The sequence below is a fragment of the Mustela nivalis genome (assembly GCF_964662115.1).
Source record: "Mustela nivalis genome assembly, chromosome: 2".
In the NCBI taxonomy this organism is placed as follows: domain Eukaryota; kingdom Metazoa; phylum Chordata; class Mammalia; order Carnivora; family Mustelidae; genus Mustela; species Mustela nivalis.
Window position 1 is genome coordinate 68,512,681 of NC_139021.1, and position 17,659 is coordinate 68,530,339.

General features: G+C 42.3%; 2 protein-coding genes across 5 annotated transcripts in view; one reads left to right on the plus strand and one right to left on the minus strand.

The window, feature by feature from the left end:
• The window catches only part of LOC309859425 (phosphatidylinositol 3,4,5-trisphosphate-dependent Rac exchanger 2 protein-like), a 48,605-nt gene extending 42,858 nt beyond the window's left edge, over positions 1-5,747 (plus strand). For 2 of the 4 annotated variants that reach the window (XM_082720069.1, XM_082720071.1), the window contains 3 exons: positions 732-865; positions 3,645-3,809; positions 5,668-5,737. In XM_082720069.1, the coding sequence (XP_082576195.1) occupies positions 732-865; positions 3,645-3,771 (261 nt within the window). In that variant the 3' untranslated portion in view covers positions 3,772-3,809; positions 5,668-5,737. Of the gene's footprint in view, positions 1-731; positions 866-3,644; positions 3,810-5,667 lie in introns of those variants that run through there. The other 2 variants (XM_082720070.1, XM_082720072.1) reach the window with 2 other exon arrangements.
• The window catches only part of LOC309859427 (uncharacterized protein), an 867,228-nt gene that overhangs the window by 547,949 nt on the left and 301,620 nt on the right, over positions 1-17,659 (minus strand). The gene's annotated exons all lie outside the window — the stretch shown is intronic.

Here is a 17,659-nt window from a genome sequence, read left to right on the forward strand (position 1 = left end):
CTTGTGCTCGGCTTCATCGGGCAGCTTTCCTCTGTTCATGATTCAGGCTCTTTCCATCTGTGGCTCCTCTCAGTGGTTAGTTTTTGTGTTAAGACTTAGTTTTGTCACTAGTCATCTGACCTTAGCATGCACTCAGTGAAGGCTTATTTAAGGAACAAGTGTGCCTATGCTAACTTTTAACTTGGGTTAAAGCTCTATGGAAGGTTGCTCTCTTTAAATAGCTTATTTTTTTCTTTTGTTTCTTCTTTTTTCTTCTATCCATCCAAGGAGTGGATAAATAGGTTGAGACCTGTTAAAAATTTAGAGAATTTAATGTACTTTGTGATATATCCATGGAACTCTTTTCCCATACCAAGGAAAGAGAGGAGGGGGAGAGGAGTGCTAGACACATGAATTTTACACATCAGTTTGAAATCATCTCTTTGTAAAAGAGCATAGGTAACATGTATCATCCATGCTTATATATGCCTACATGTGTAAGAAAGCTAAAAGAAGACCCAGAGTCTCCTAACCACAGTTGTATCTGCTGAGACTGATGAGGAGGAGTCTGAGAGGAAAAGAGAATTCCATCCAGTGTTTATTTATGGTGTTTCAATTTTTATCCTGTCCATATATTGTATCTTGATATAAAAACAGACTTTTAATGAGAAAAAGAATTACACAGAAGTTTCTGTTAAGTAATCGGACATTGTCTCTCTCTCTCTTTTACTTTTTTTTTTTTTTTAACCTAGGGATCCAATATCATTGACACCTGCACTGAGATGCTAATGTGTGGCATCTTGCTGAAAATTTCTTCTGGAAATATTCAAGAACGGGTGTTTTTTCTTTTTGATAATCTTCTGATGTATTGCAAAAGGAAACACAGGTAGGGTGATAAAGAGGTACTACTTTAGAAATAATTTATTAATCTTGGAAAATATTTTTTAATAAAAAATAAATTATCAATCTCACAGTTTCAACCTTTTCCTCTGTCCTCCTGGGAACTCAGGATCTCCTCAGTAAAATTCACATACTCTTAGCCTGTTTTCTGATTCTTCTCATTACCTTCTTGTAAAACCTGACTGAAATGTGACTATCATTCAATAACACTACCTTCCTAGGAAGCTTTTGGAGGAAAAAAAAATTCTTCTGTTGCTAACCCACATGCCTCAGGCTCTATAGGAAAGGCGAAAATGTCTTCCATGTTTCCCAGTGCTGTTTCCCAGTAATTTCCTCCCTGTCCTTGGAAATATTTTCCTTGACTGCCCCATCTGGTATAGCTTCCCGGCAATTTTATATCGGTATCTAGAAAATTCTTGCTAATATTTTCTTTATTATTTATTTATTTGTTGCCACCTTTGATGGATTAGACTATAAAGTCCATGAGAATACTGGTCTTGCTATTTATTCTGTGCTATTTCCCCCGAGACTGGACCTGCCGTGAAAAAGACACTCAAGAGGTATTTGTTGAATAAGTGAATAAATGAATGAACAAGTGAATGAATGAAACCCAAGCAAGTTCCTGGTATATCTTAGTTATCATTAGTTTAAGTAATTTAATGTAGCAGTGTTACTGATGTATGTTATTTGTTTTAAAGTTGGGAATATAATTTTTTCCTCAGGAGGTACTTAATTTATAGGATGTTTCCTTGAACACCTGGTGAAACATTTTACAGATTGTTTAAGCAAAATAATAAAGCTGAAATTAATTAGGAAATTTCCAGAGCCTTTATATACTTCCTCCTAACCATATCTAGGATACAATATTTTCAGTGAAAAGGTACTAAAAGTCTTCATGAAATCTAAAGGTAAAACAGATGGGTTGAGGATGCAGGGTTTGCGTGAGTGTTTATTATAGGTTCAGAAATGAGGACAATGTAACCAAAGATTTTTGGTAACATGAGAATGAGAAACTCAAACACTGATTTCTGAGGCAACATTAAGGGAACATCATTCTTCATCTCTTGAAATGAAATTTCCTAAGTCAATGTACACAAGATGTCAAGAGCAAGTTCTCTGAGTTGGCAGCTATGTTGATGGCATGGGAGTTCAACCTCTTGGATTATAGTATCAGAATGCCCTAGCAGGAGACATTAGTGCAAAAATACAGTGATGCTGAGAAAGCATAAAACTACCCATGTGTCTTGCTGAAAGGGAACAGGTTAGGGTTAAAGTCAAAAGATAGTTATGGATTGCCTGGGTGGTGCAGTTGGTTAAGTGTCTAACTCTTGGTTTTGAATCAGGTTATGATCTCAGGTTTGTGAAATTGAGCCCCATATCAGGCTCTGCAACAAATTGGTGTCAGCTTGAGTTTCTCTCTCTCATTCCTTCTCTCTCACTCTGCCCTTTCCCAATCTCACACATGCTCTCTCTCTTTAAAATAAATAAAGAAATAATAAAATTTTCAAAAAAAGATAGTTTTTAATCCCCGCCTTAATGAGTTTAAAAAAAAAAAAAAGATGCTTTCTACCACATATGAAAATTAATTGTCTATTTTATTTTACTGTGCAATTCTAAATTCTTTGTATTTTGCAGCAAGATTGGGACTCACAGAAATAGGTTTCAGGAAGATGTAGAAAAGGCTGTTAATTTTACTTGTATAGCACTCATTAAAAAATTATAATGTGCTTCAAGTTGTTAAGGTACAATTGTTTTTATCCAGCTTTATTGAGGACTAGTTGACAAATAACATTGTAATATATTTTAATTGAACAACATGATGATTTGATATACATCATGAAAGGATTTTGCCCATGGAGTCAATTAATACATCCATCTAGGTCCAGTTATTAAAGGCATCCATTTGAGAATGAGAACTTTTTTTAAAATTACAATTGATCTTATACGGATTAATATATATGCCTGCCTTCAAGTGCAAGCTTTTGCAAGGTTAGTTGTGTACAATGATGATATCATTTACAGTCTTATGACTTTCCTTGTTAAATTGGTAAACAACAGAAAAGATTTTGTAAAATTAAAATCCTGAAGGGTTTTTTTGTTTATTTTTAAAAGATTTATTTAATTATTTTGAGAGAGAGAGTGAGCAGCAGGAGGGGCAAAGGGAGAGGGAGAGAAGCAGACTCTTCCCGTTGAAGTGCAGAGCCTGACATGGACTTAGTCCCAGTAACCTAAGATCACATTTTTGGCTTCTCTGCTGGGGTTGAAATTCCAGGGAAATCAAGAGATGGTAGAAACTACTGAGAGATTAGGGTAAACCATGTAAGAAAGAGGACCTCTGTTCTGTTCACCATGTATCTCTCTGAGAGGAAATCCCCTCACTTGATCCTCCCATGCCGATATTTGGCAAATGCAGGAGGAGACAATGGCTGTGTGGTACAAGTCTGCTGAGAGCACTAGACCCAGCCCCGTAGAGCCTCCTAGAAGGCAGAGAAAGAGCCCAGAAGTTCCTTGGTGTCCCTAGAGAAGGCACAGAAATTAGATGAGTTGAAAGCCTAGGACATGGTCATTGGACTTCTGGGCTAGAGGGGAGATGGCCTGTGGAAGGGATGCTACCCACAACCCCTCTTGGACCAGATGCCTCCTGTCTGCTTTGGGATACTGAGGATTAATAGGAGAATGAACTAGCATAGAAGAGATGGTGTTCTAATGCTTGGCAGGTTTAAAGTTGTTGAAATCATTGACATTCCTTTTCTCCTCCTCCGCAGGACCACCATTAGTGGGAAGGGGCCTTCAAAGATGCAAGAGGAGTTTATCACTTACAGGCCTGTCAAGTGTCAATATCCAACCACTCCAGTCCCTTCCACCCCCTTGGCAGCCCCACTGCTTTCATAAGGACACAGATACATTCATGTACAGGCTTTTGAACAAACGTAAGTTTTGATTCCTCTAAGATAAATGCCATAGTGCCATGACTGGGTCATATGGTAGTAGCAAGTCTAGTTTTCAAAGAATCTGTGTGGAAGTGTTGAGTCACTCTAGTGTGCACCCGAAATTGGTATTACATTTCATGCTAACTCGAATTTAACTCAAGGCTTTGAAAAGGAAAAGAAACTGTTAACTGTTTTCAAGATTTAGCTCTATCATCTTCTATTCCCAACAGCGATGCAGGAGTGATCCTGTCATTCCACATCCTGCCTTGCATTTGGTAGTGGGGTCTGTCTCTCCCTTTCTGGTGCATTTGGTTTGAATCATTGTGATAGGTGTGCAGTGAGAGCTCAGTGTAGTTTTAATTTGAATTGCCCCAATGGCAACTTCCTATGTGATTTCCATCTGTATACTCTTTGGTAAAGTATTTAAGTCTTTTGCCCCCTTTTTTTTTCCTTTTCCTGACTGGATTGCTTGCTTTCTTATTTGGGGGACAAATTTTGAGTTTTTATACTTCAGACAGGAGTCCTTTATCAGGTATGTGGTTTACACATATTTTCTCCCAGTTTGTAGCTTGTCTTTTGTGTCTTCTTAACAGGGTCTTTCACACAGTTCAGATTTATAATCCGGATTGTTGGATAATGTCCAATTAATCAACTTTTCCCTTATGGAAAATGGTTTGATGTCCAAATGGAGGATTCTTTACCTAGCTTTACATTCTGGAAAATTTCTCCCATTTTTTCCTTTATCACTTTAGATGTAAGGCAGTAAATAATTATGAGTTAATTTTTAAAATTTCTTTTTTTTTTTTTGAGAGAGAATGAGCATGCACATGAGCAGGGGATGGGGTGGAGGGAGAAGGGCAAAGAGCATCCTTAAGCAGACTCGCCAGTAAGCTTAGAGCCTGACTTTGTCCCAGGACCCTGGGAGCATGACAAGAGCTGAAATCAAGAGCTGGCTGCCTCACCAGCTGAGTCATCCAGGCACCCTGAGCTAAGTTTTGTATAGGGTATGCCACTTAGATTGTGGTCCTCATCCTCCACCACCTCCTCATCTCTCCCCCTCCCTCTTCTTCTCCTTATTCTTCTTTGGCTATGCAAGTCCACTTGTTCTAGCACCATTTATTCAAAACGCTGTCACGCCTCCACTGAACTGCTTTTTACCTTTGTCAAAACCCCATTGCACATATTGGTGTCGGTCTCTTTTGGGTCCTTGATCCTCTTCCACTTCACTAACTTTATTCTGTTCCATTTGTCTATCCCTTCACCAACACCCCACACTCTTGATTACTGTAGCTATAGATCTTGAAATTGGGTAGAAGGATTCTTTTGGTTTTATTCTTTAGTTTATTTTCTCTATTTTTTCTAGGTTCTTAAGCTGAGAGCTTGTTGTTTTGAGACTCTTTTTTTTTTAGATGGGAGGGAGAGAGAGACAGGGAAGGGGTGCAGAGAGAAAGAGAGAGAGATTATTAAGCAGCCTCCATGCCCAGCACCAGCACAATGCAGGTTCAGTCTCACAACACCGAGAATGATCATGACCTGAGTCAAAATCAAGAATTGGACTAATTGACTGAGCCACCCCTCCTTCTGAATGATGCCCCTCCTCCTTTCTAACATATGCATTAAGTGCTATAAATTTGGCTATCCATTGATTTAGCTGTGTCCCACAAATTTTAATATGTTGTATTTAATTTTCCTTCAGTTCAGCACATTGAGATATTATCTTTTATCTTTGATAATGTAGAATGTTTCTTTCTAAGTGTTTGGATATTTGTTATCTTTCTCCTTTTGATATTTTTTTATTTTTTTAATTTTTAAAATTTTAATTCCAATAAATTGACATCTAGTGTTGTATTTGTTTCAGGTATATAATAGAGGGATTCACCCCCCCACCCCAGCTACTGTCAGCTCCTGTTGCCACGCACTGATTTGCAGGCGGGCCCAAGCTTCCTGATGGAGGAGTGTGGGTTCAGGCCACCGGTGAGGGCCAGAGCCAACACCACACCCTCAGCCAGATCCTACTGAAGTTGATGCATCTGCTGGAGCTGCTTAGAGATCATCTAGAACGTGGGGGCTCAAGGAGGCAGGTGGAGACTGGCTCCTCCTCCACTGACCATGTGCCCTCAGGCGGGACCCTCGTGAACAAAGGAAAGCCTTCCAGGGCCCAGAAGAAGGCACATCAGAGGCATGAAGAGCTCTCAAGGAACAAAATTATCCACCAGGCTGAGCAGAGATCTTTTCACCTGCCAAACACCCTCCTCCTGAACAGTGAGATTCAGAAGTTGCACCTGAAGCTGGAGGCAGAGCCTAAGCTATGGGAAAAGCACATCAAACACCTGAAGAGGAAGGTGATGGAGGTGAAGGCACGCTGCCTGCAAGTGAATAAGGAACTTGCCAAGGTGCACAAGAAGGCGGCTGCTGCCCACTGGGACTTAGGCCTCTACAGGTCCATGGGCTAGGACCTGCACCGCCAGGGGTGGAAAAATCTCCTCTTTGCATGACCGTGAGCACCTCCTGTGGACAACAGAAGTAAGGAGAGCCAGAAAGCTGTTCTGTGGCCAGAGAGGGAGTTCCAAAGGCTCCAGGCACAAAAGCACTGCCTCAGGCAGAAGCTGGCCAACTCTGGGCCCAGGGTCCAGCCTGTCTCTGGGGGGGGGGAGGGCTCCTGCTCCTGCTCCTGCTCTTCTGGGCACAGCCCACAAGGGCCAAAGGCTCCCCTGAATCCCCAGGAGCCCAAGAAGGGAGCAAGGGTGCACTGGCCAGACTCCCAAGTTCTTGGGTCCCCTGCAGGTCTGATTCCCTTTCCTAGCAGCCACCAACACTCACAACCAGAGCCCAAAAGCTCCTGTGCTTACCCCTTAAGCCATACCCATTGCTCCTTTTACTGGAGATCCACCCCATTATTGTACTAATGCTACATATTCCCTATAGCATGTGAGAGAGTATTTTTCAATGTGAAGCATACAAAAAATAAAAATATCAAATTGCTGATACTACTTCTACTGAGAATTGATTTTATTAAGGGATTCTATGCCTTAATAGAATGAATAGAATGAAGGGTTTGAAATGTCTTTTACTGTTCACTTAATTGTCCCAATAACCCAGTGTGTCATATATGACTGAGGTTCAGAGAGGGGAAACAATTTGCCCCAAGATCACACAGCTAGTGAATTTCAGAGCTCCCATTCCAAACCAGGGTTGTCTCATTATGAACTGCTATGCAAAAAGCTTCTACTCCTACTACTCCTCCTACTTCTACTACTAGACAAAAAGGGAGAGGACACACACAGACAAGTGGGAGAGGGGCGGAGGGAGAGAGTTACCTAGACAGCCTTTCCACTCAAGTGCAGAAGTGGATGTTGGGCTGGATTTCACAGCTCATAGGATTACGATTTGAACCAAAATCAAGAGTCAGACGCTGAACTTACGGAGCACACAGGCACCCTTGTGCAAGGAACTTCTAGGCAAGCTGCTTGCAGGATCCCAGAAGGGCTTGATAAAATATTCTCCTAGTTCACGTTCTAGTAAGGATGCAAAGATTCTCGTGGTGGCTAGCAAAGGTAAAGTCCCACCAAAGTATGGAGGGCAGCCTTTAAGGGTCTCCAATGATTCCCATCTTTGGTACACATAGTTTTGTGTTGCATACTCTACCTCTTGAATGCAGTTAGGAACGACTGACTCACTTCTAAAGGACGGAATGGGGAAAAGTGATAGGATGTCACTTCTGAAGTTAGTTGACAAAGAGACCAGTCTCCTCTTGAGCTTGCTCTCCCTCCCTCCGTCCCTCCCTCTTCTGTTCCTAGGGAAGCCTGCTGCTTGTTGTGGGCTAAATTATGGAGAGGCCCATGTGGCAAGGAATGAATATTTCCTGCTTATAGCAATAAAGAACCTCTGGCTGCTAACAGCCACCTGAGTGAGCTCAAAAGAAGATTTTCCCCTGAAAAGCCCTGAGATGACTGAAGAGCCAGATGACATCTTGACTGCAGCCTTGTGAGAGATCCTGAGCCACAGGTACCTGGCTAGTTGCACCTGAATGGCTGGCTCACAGAAACCATATCAGATTATCAATGTTGTTCCCTTTGGTTTGGGGATATAAGTAAAACAGAAGCGTGAAGCCGAATTTTTGGCTTCTGACCCACCCCACCCCCCTCTCCTGGGGTTGAAATTCCAGGGAAATCAAGAGATGGTAGAAACTACTGAAAGATTAGGGTGAGCAATGTAAGAAAGAGGACCTCTATCTGTTCACCATGTATCTCTCTGAGAGGACATGTCCTCACTTGATCCTCCCGTGCTGATATATTTGGCAAATGCAGGAGGAAACAACTGGCAGTGTGGTACAAGTCGGCTGAGAGCACTAGACCCAGCCCCGTAGAGCCTCCTAGAAGGCAGAGAAAGAGCCCAGAAGTTCCCTGGTGTCCCTAGAGAAAGCACAGAAATTATATGAGTTGAAAGTCTGGGACCTGGCCATTGGACTTCTTGGCTGAAGGGGAGATGGCCTTTGGAAGGGACGCTGCCCAGAACCCCTCTTGGACCAGATGCCTTCTGTCTGCTTTGGGAGACTGAGGATTAATACGAGAATGAATTAGTGTAGAAGAGATGGTGTTCTAATACTTGGTAGGTTTAAACTTCTTGAAATCATTGACATTTCTTTTTTCCTTGTCCCATCCAGTTGCACCTGGATGGCTGGCCCACAGAAACCATATCAGATTATCAATGTTGTTTTAAACCCTTTGGTTTGGGGAAATCATTCAAGTAAAACAGAAGTGTGAAGGACCACCATAAATGGGAAGGGGCCTTCAAAGAAGCAAGATGAGAACACCTCTTATAAGCCTGTAAAGTGTCAATATCAGACCACTGCAGTCACTTCTACCCCCTTGGCAGCCCCACTGCTTCCATAAGGACACAGATACATTTATGTACAGGTTTTGAGTTTTTAGTGGGTTAGTGTGGAAGCTCCTTAAAATCATGTTGTCAGACCAGACATTTCTAAAGATGCGGTAACACCAAACTGCGGGGTGATTTTCCTGTGTTTTCCCTGAGAAGTTTTCATTGGTGGATGGGGCCTGCAGTCATACCAGATGTCTGGCCCTAGCTCATTGCTGGGTCCACAGTGGAACTGGTGTGTGTGGTTATCTTCTCTTCCTAGGGGAGGAATCACTTTAGAGTGGTTCTGGCTGCTGTTGGGCTGCTTGCACACTGCTAGGCTTGTAATACTGCTTTTGATGGTCTCCAGCCAAGATTGTATTGGTGGGAGCAGGTCTGCAGAATGTAAGGGCAGGATACATGTTTCTATCAAGGTTAGAGCTGGCCTGCTGCAGGACAGGACCTGCAGCTGCTTGGGAAAACTCCTGGGGTGTCAGGTTGGGATGGAAGGTATGGCTTCACAGAACTGTGTGTGGACAAGGCATACTGTTTGCAAGCTAGTTCTAGAGTATTAATCTGTGCTAGTTCCCTCAGGTGTCCCCTTATTTACGCTGGGGTGCAGGGGAGCAAAATGATACTTGCCAGCTGTTTTGTATTTGGTGAAGTCTCCCCAAAATCCTTGCCTCCAGCACATGCTCTGAGATTAAGAAATCAATCAGTTAATCGTCCTGTGTACTCTAGGCATTTTTCAAACTGCTACTTCTGTGCTGTATCACAGGAGCGGTATTTGTTGTGCTATCTCTGGCTCTCCTAGAACCAAGCTGCTGATTTTAAAGCTCCAAGTGGAACTGATTCTTTGCCCATTCTGGTTTTCACAGCCAAATATTATGCTGATTTGTTTTCTCAGTCAGGATCTCCCATGCCTGGGATGCCTGGTGTGGGGTCTGTTCCTCTCCCCTCCCTGAGCCCACAACATCCCTCCCTCTTGCAGACAGTCTCACAGGTCCATTTGACTCCCTACTATGTCTCTTTCCTTCCTATTGTCTTGAATGTGGGCTTGTCTCTACATTTAGCTGTGGGGAGTCTTGTGCTAATCTTCAGGTCATTTTCTGGATTATTTACTCTGATGTTGGTGTTTCCTAGCTGTATCCAGAGGTTGAAGGATTAGTTTAGGAACTTCCTACTCTGTTGTCTTCTTCTGATGTCCAGTCCTCATTGCTTTAAATTCCCTGTCTGAAAATTCCAACATCCCTGTCATGTCCAGTTCTGGTGCTTGCTCTTTCTCTTCAAACTGTGTTTATTGCCTTTTAATATGCCTTGTAATTTTCTCTTGATTACTGGATGTGATGTGCTAGGGAAAATGAACAACAGTAATTAGGCCTTTGGTAATGTAGTTGTAGTTCTAGTGAAAGGGAAGCATTCTATAGTGCAATGGTTAGGTCTCAGTCTTTTAGTGTGCCTATGCCTCTGGACTGTGAACATCACAAGTTTGTTTGTTTGTTTGTTTAACTCCACAAAGACTTAAGTTGGGTATTTTCCTCCTTAGGTCAAATAGGCTCAGAGAAAATCCCAGCAGGTTAGGCTCTGGTTTTTTCAGAAGATATTCAGTTGAGTTTTTCCAGAAGATAGACCATGTTAAGAAGAGTAGAGTGTTCTGGCATGTGTCCAAATGCCTTTCCCCTCTCCCTGCCAGAAACATGAAGGGAATTTACTGTGATATTTCTTGTGAGCACCAGTCAAGCTCCTAACGGTAGGGTCACAAAAGTGTGGCAGTCACCTATGACTGGTTTTCCCTAAAGCCCTTAATTCCAAGATTTGTACAGGCCTAGCCTCCAGCAATTTACCAATACACTCAGATTTTTTGACCCTATTACTGGTTCCTGGGGAGGTTTCTACTCCTGTATATTGTAATTCTCTGTCTGTCCAATTTTGGTGGAAAGTTTGCCCCACGACCTTAATCCTCTTAAAGATCCAAAAAAAAAAAAAAAAAAGGTGTTGATTTTTCAGTTTGTTTAGTTTTGTATCTGATGTTAAGATAAAGCAGTGACCCTCTAATGTCCTTACATACCAATCCAGAAATCATAACCATCCTTAATTTTTAAGCCTAAATAATTCTAAATAAAACATACATTGGCAATATGTTTACACATTCCATAAACCTGATGTGTCTCTTAATTCAGCCCTTGTGGGCTTAACCCAAACATTTGGAATAGGTCAAAAGGACTGAGACAAAGAGATAGTTTCTTATTATGAGGAGACAATGTGCTTCAGGGTAGGCTTTGAATGGAATCCTTCTTGCAGTGATCATCTAACTATTTAGGTTTCACTTTCTGCCTCTGTAAAGGGAAGGAGGAAGAGTTCCCAGTGGTGTAACTTGAGCTCATTCCACACTCTTAGGACCTCTATGAAGCTGGATCATACCTTCTCACCATTATAACTCATAAAGGAAGTGCTTGTCCAAAAGGCAACTAATTTACAGGGTGACCAGCATCATCGTAGGTGGGCATGCACAAGATCTCCATGAGGCAGGAAGGAGAGTAGCTATCTTAAGAAACCTGAATCTGTGGAATTTGGTTTGATTTGAGTTTTAGGCTTGTAGAGAGCATTAGCACTTGGACTTCTAGGCAGGAGCAGGAGCATAAAGTAGGCAGAGAGAGTAGTGATAGAAATAGTGGCTCACGACAAGCTGGGCATAAGTAGCCACTAGAGCAATGGCTCTATAACAGTAGTTCCAGCTCTGGCAGCAGTGTATGCCTGTTCATAAGAAGACAGCTTGGAGCTGTTTAATCACAGAGCTGCTCTCAGATGCTGGACATGGCACTCTCCTCACATGACCTTCCTTTCTGGCCCCCGATCGCTGTTTCAGATCTTTATCCTTCCTATCTTCTTAGCTAACCTGGAAGAGCTAATTGGCACGTGTGTAAATAAGTTAGGATTTCTCCTGGCTCTAATATTCTAGAATTATTCTGAGCACAGTAGAAACACATTAATTCAGATGGCTTTTTCCAAATTTTTAATTATTCCATTTGGACTAAGCTGCAGTTTATTTTTGTTCAGCAACATTTTATTATAGATAGCTCAAATTCAAAAGAAAGGGGGGGTAAAGAAATTATTAAAATATTTAAGGAGACAAACTGTTAATTTAATACATTGAAACTATTTGATATATATATGGAACTTGCATCTCAACAGCTTAAAAATGGATGGGGAAAACAGAAAAAATCAACAAATTGATTGCTGAGATAAATGCTGAGAGAAAGGTGTACACACGGTGCATTAACAAGAAGAAGAATACCTCAGGTACACTAGAGTTGGGGGTCCAGAGAGAGAGAGTGTCTCCCTGAGGATTTGAGCATGGAGGATAAAACAACACTCCTTCTGTGTGCTTCTTCTCTCTCATTACTCTTCTACCTTATTGACAGCACTTCTGATACCAGGTATGTGTGTGTGTGTGTGTGTGTGTGTGTGCTTCCCAAACCAAGCAATTCTCTGCAATGCCTGTTGAGTATCCTACAGTTTAATTCAATTTTAATACTAGTTGGAATTAATGCAGACTCCACAATTTAAGGGTTCAGTTACAAACAACTGCACCCAACTTCAACTTGTCAATTGCAAAGTAAAAGGTCCCCATGTTACCCATAACTTAGCTACAAACAGAGGTTCCCATGATTTCCCCTCCCCCCTTGAATTCAATTATTCCCTAGAAAAACTCACTAAACTCAAGAAAACTCTTACTTGCATTTATTGTGTTTATTATAAAAATAGTATATGATTAAGGATGTAGATGAGCAGCCAGATGAAGAGCTCCATAAGACAAGGTCTGGAAGGGTCCTAAGCATAGGAGCTTCTATCCCTATGGAGTTGAGTACTTTTCCAACATGTGGTTGTGTATACCAACCTGAAAGCTCCCTGAATCTCATACCTTTGGGATTTTTATGGGGACTTCATCACATAGGTATGATTAATTGTAAACTCAATTTCTAGCCCCTCTTCTGTTCCTTGGGGTTGGGGCTTGGGCTAAAAGTTCTGAGCATCTTCCTGGCAACCAGTCCTTATCCAGGAGCCAGAAAATTCCAAAGGATTTAGGAGCTCTGTGTAAGGAACCAGTGTCAAAGACCAAATATTAGAACGAATGCTCCTAGTGCTCTTATCACTTGGGAAATTACAACAGTTTCAGGAACTCTCTGTCAGGAACCAGGGCCAGAGTCCAATATATATATATTAGTGGAAATGGAGACCATATGGCAATAATATTGGAGAGAATAATCAATTCTCATTATTCATGGTAGTTATATACTATAAACTTGTGAGCACTGAATTAGGGAACACTGAACTATTACTTTGTGGTGTGGGTCACAGAATATAGGGTTAAGTTTCTATGAGTCTCTGTTCAAAACATTTTCATCAACTGAAACACAATCTGTGTTACATAGGTTTGTTTTCCAGGATCCTTGTGAAACAAGCTGGTCTCATCAGTGTTGAAAGTCTGTCCTTACACATAACACTTTTCCTGTATAACACTTGTCAGATACTTTTAAAATTCTTCTATAGCTTCCAGATTCCTTTGGCCACACTGACTCAGGTCTTTACAAAACATAAAAATAAAAAATAAAATAAAATAAAGGCAAATGGTATTCTGTTCAACAGAGGTGCTTGAAGTCCTAGCCAGAGCGACCAAATAAGAAAATAATAATTATAATAAGGGCATCAAAATTGTAAAGGAAGAAGAAAATTTTTTTCTGTCTGAAGACGAGATGACCTTATATACATAGAAAACCTTGTAAATTCACTTCCACAAAGAAACTGTTAGAAAAAGTGAATTCAACAAAGTTGTGAGATATAAAATCAGCACACAAATATCAATAGAGTTTCCGTATATTAACAATGAACAGTGTAAAAATGATGTTAAGAAAACTCAGTCAGGAAGGGTGTCTAGGTGGCTCAGTCAGTTGAGCACCTCATTCTTGTTTTTGGCTCAAGTCACGCTCTCAGGGTTCCGGGATTGAGCCCCATGTTCAGCTCCACACTCAGTGGGGAGTCTGCTTGAAAGATTCTCTCCCTCTGCCCCTTCTCACGACTCTCTCAAATAAATAAATAGATCTTAAAAGAAAGAAGTCTCATTTACGATAGCATCATAAAGAATAAAATACTCAGAATATAAATATAACCAAGAAGCTGAAAGGCTTTTATTTTGAAGTCTATAAAATGTTGCTGAAAGAATTCAAAGACAACTGGAAAGACATGCCTTTTTTGTGGATTGGAAGGCTTAACATTTTTAAGACATGAATACCACCCAAAGTGATCCACAGGTTTAATGTAATCCCTATCAAAATCCCCACCCCCAAAATTAGAAAAATCCATTCTAAATTCATATAGAATCTCAAAGGAATCTGTATCACCAGCTGAAATTGTTAGGGTTTGTAATCAAAGGAGAGAGACTGATACAAAGCGAAGGTCAAGCAAAGCATTATTTTGTGCCAAGCATCGAGAATCATACTGACAAGTCAGGGCCATCTCTTGCAAAGGGGCAACCCTTCCCAGCCTCACAGACATACTTTTATAGAGGTAGTTTAGCCGGGCTATACACAGGTGGCCAATAGAGTTTCAATTCACCCTAGTGGATATACACGCGCCCCACTGATTGGATGTCTTCATCCAGCCTGCCCCACCCTTGTATCTAGGCTTTGCAAGCAAATTCCTCTGGGAAGGGCAGGGTCAATACAAGTTTACTGCATCAAAATGGCTCCCTCTGGCCAACCAGGCCCTTACATTCCTCCCCTTTTCTTTGAAGATTAGTCAAATCCTTGACTTTTCAGCTAGTTCTATATTATATTGAGCATGTAAGACTAACATTTTATCGCTCTGATTTTCTTTGGTACAAATGACATTAGTGCACAGTCGGCTCATTTTTCCCAATTCCATTCATCTAATTTCCCACTTATACTTTACCTAAACAGGTAACAATAGGAGAAACAATAAACTCACAGGTTTTTTTTTGGTCTTAGATTTAGTCCATGGTCAAAGGGGTCTGTTGGCTGCAGCTTCCATCTCTGGGGGGTGTCCTTACTCTTGGCTCATTTGACGTGACCCACATAAACCCAGGCCCTAATGCTTTCTACTTTTACTGCCATGGGGGTGGTTAGGATAACACTAAACGGTCCCTTCCAGCGAGGCTCCAAGTTCCCCACTTGATAGTGACATATTCAAACCAAGTCCCTGGGTTGGTAATGATGTGGTTGTACCACCATCTCTGTCCCAGTGTGGGCAGTTCAGATCCCTGCATGGGCTTTTTTAAGACAGACTAATGCCTGCAGTGACTGGAGTACAGACTGATCAGTCATTTCTGCTAGGGCAACCTCCTATAGCCGAGGACAGAGCGGGGAGGGGGGTGTCTCCCAAACATTATTTCAAATGGGGTCACCTTGTTTAAATAGTGTGTACATCATGCCCTGAGGAGGGTGAAAGGAGGGAGACCCACCCATCTACCGCCAGTCTCCAGAATTAGTTTTGTCAAGGTCTCTTTAAGAGTCCGGTTCATTCTTTCTACTTATCCGGAACTCTGGGGCCAATAGGCACAATGTAGTTTCCAGTTTGTGCCCACAGCCTTGGCCAATGCCTGTGAGACTGAACTCACAAATGCAGGGCCACTGTCTGACCCAATCGCGAGAGGCAGCCCAAACCTAGGAATTATTTCTTCTAGTAGCTTTTTGGCCACCAGTCCTGCCACCTCATGTTTGGCAGAAAAAGCCTCCACCCAGCCTGAAAAAGTATCCACAAAAACCAACATATACTTGTGCCCATATTTTCTGGGTTTCATTTCTGTAAAATCTTTTTCCCAATAAATTCCTGGTTCCTTACCTCTTTCTCTTTTCCCTCTTCCCATTTTAGCTCTTTCCATATTAACTGCCTGGCATTGAGCACATCTATCAACTACACCCTGAACCATACGCCCTAATTTAGAAACCTGGAATTGCTTGCCTATAAGGTCTTTGAGTTTGCATATCCCCAAATGAGTACCCTGATGTATTTGGTCTACTAACTTCTTACCTAGTTTTCGAGGAAGAATTATTTTTCCTGTTTTAGTCTTAGCCCAGTCCCCTTCATAGTCCAATTTAACCCATTTCTGTAAATACTTTAAATCTTCTTCTGAATAGTTCAGTTTTTCTGGTAGGGCTGGAGCCAGGAGTATAACCAGTTCTTGCACTGTTTCTCAGGCTGCTTGCTTTGTGGCTTGATCTGCTATTTGGTTTCCTTTTGAAATCAGATCAGTCCCCTTTTGGTGTCCCAAGCAATGCATAACAGCCATCTCTTTTGGGTCCCAAATAGCCTGGAGGAGAGCCAATATTTCTCCTCTTTTTTTAATTCCTTTTCATTATGTTGTTAATAGGCCCCTTTCTTTATAAATAGCCCCATGTATGTGGAGAATAGCAAAGGCATACCTGCTGTCCATAGAGATGTTGGTGGTTTTACCTTTGGCCATCTGCAGTGCTTTAGTGAGTGAAATCAGTTACACATTTTGTGCCGAAGTTCCATGTGGCAGGGCTGCTGCCCAGAGTTCCTGCTCAGGAGAAACCACTGCAGCCCCTGCATACCTCTTTCCATCGACTATGTAGCTACTCCCATTTGTGAACAGAGTCTTCTCAGTATCTGGGAGGGGAATGTCTCTGAGATGCGGCCTTATTCCTGTGACTTGGGTTAGGACCTCTGCACAGTCGTGTGGATGGTCAGCCAGCTCCTTTGGCAGCAGTGTGGCTGGATTTAGCACCATTGGGGGCTGGATAGTCACTCTTGGTTCGTTGAGGAGGAGGGCCTGATACCCTGTCACTTGGGTGTTCATCATCCATCAGTCGGGTGGAGTCCAGAGAAGGCCCTCAAAAGTGTGAGTGGTGGTCAAGATGAGATTTTTGACCCAAAGTCAATTTACTTGCATCCTTGATCAGGAGGGCTGTGGCGGCATTTATGCAAAGGCAAGGGGGGAAACCAGCTGCTACTGGATCTAGTTTCTTGCTAACATAGGCCACTGGCCTTCGCCAAGGCCCCAGAGTCTGAGTTAAAATTCCTTTGGCCACCCCTGATTTTTCATCCACATACAATTGGAAGGGCTTGGTAACATCTGGGATGGCCAATGCTGGGGCAATCAGTAAGGCTGTTTGTAAGGCAGTAAGGCAGAAATGCTCCTTCTGTCTCATCTGTCCACTCTATCATAGTGAGCCCTCCTTTTGTCAGTTCGTAGAGGTAGGGCAATCTCTGCAAACCGCGGTATCCATAGCCTACAGTAGCCCACCGGCCCAAGAAACTCCCTTACTTGTCGGTACATGGTGGGGTGGGGGTATCGGGTGATCACCTGTTTCCTGGACTCAGACAGTGTACGCACTCCCTCGTGGAGATCAAAGCCTAGATAAGTGTCATGGCTCTGACAGAGCTGTGCTTTCTTTGCTGACACTCGATACCCTTTTCCTGCAGAGCCTGTAAGAGAGCTCTCGTCTCCCGCAAACATGACTCATAGTCCTCAGTGGCTACTAGCAAGTCATCAATGTACTGTAACAGAGTGACTCCTGGGTTGGAGGTTCTGTACTCATGCAAATCCTCATGTAGGGCCTCTTCAAAGATAGTGGGTGAATTCTTGAACTCTTGGGGAAGTCTGGTCCAGGTGAGCTGGCCTTGGAATCCTTCCTGTGGGTCAGACCACTCAAAAGCAAAAAGGTGCTGAGAATTCCTTTGCTAAAGACATGCAGAAAAAATGCATCCTTGAGATCTAAGACGGTATACACAGTTCTTCTGGGGCCCAGGAAGGAGAGTAGGGTATAGGGTTTAGGCACCGTCGGGTGGATATCTTCAACCCATTTATTATCTTCCTGCAAGTCCTGGACGGGTCGGTACTCTTCAGTCTTGGCCTTTATGATGGGCAGCAAAGATGTGTTCCATGGAGATTTGCAAGGAACTAGGATCCCGTCTCCTCAGAGATGGTTAATATGTTTTCTGTTCCCTTCCTT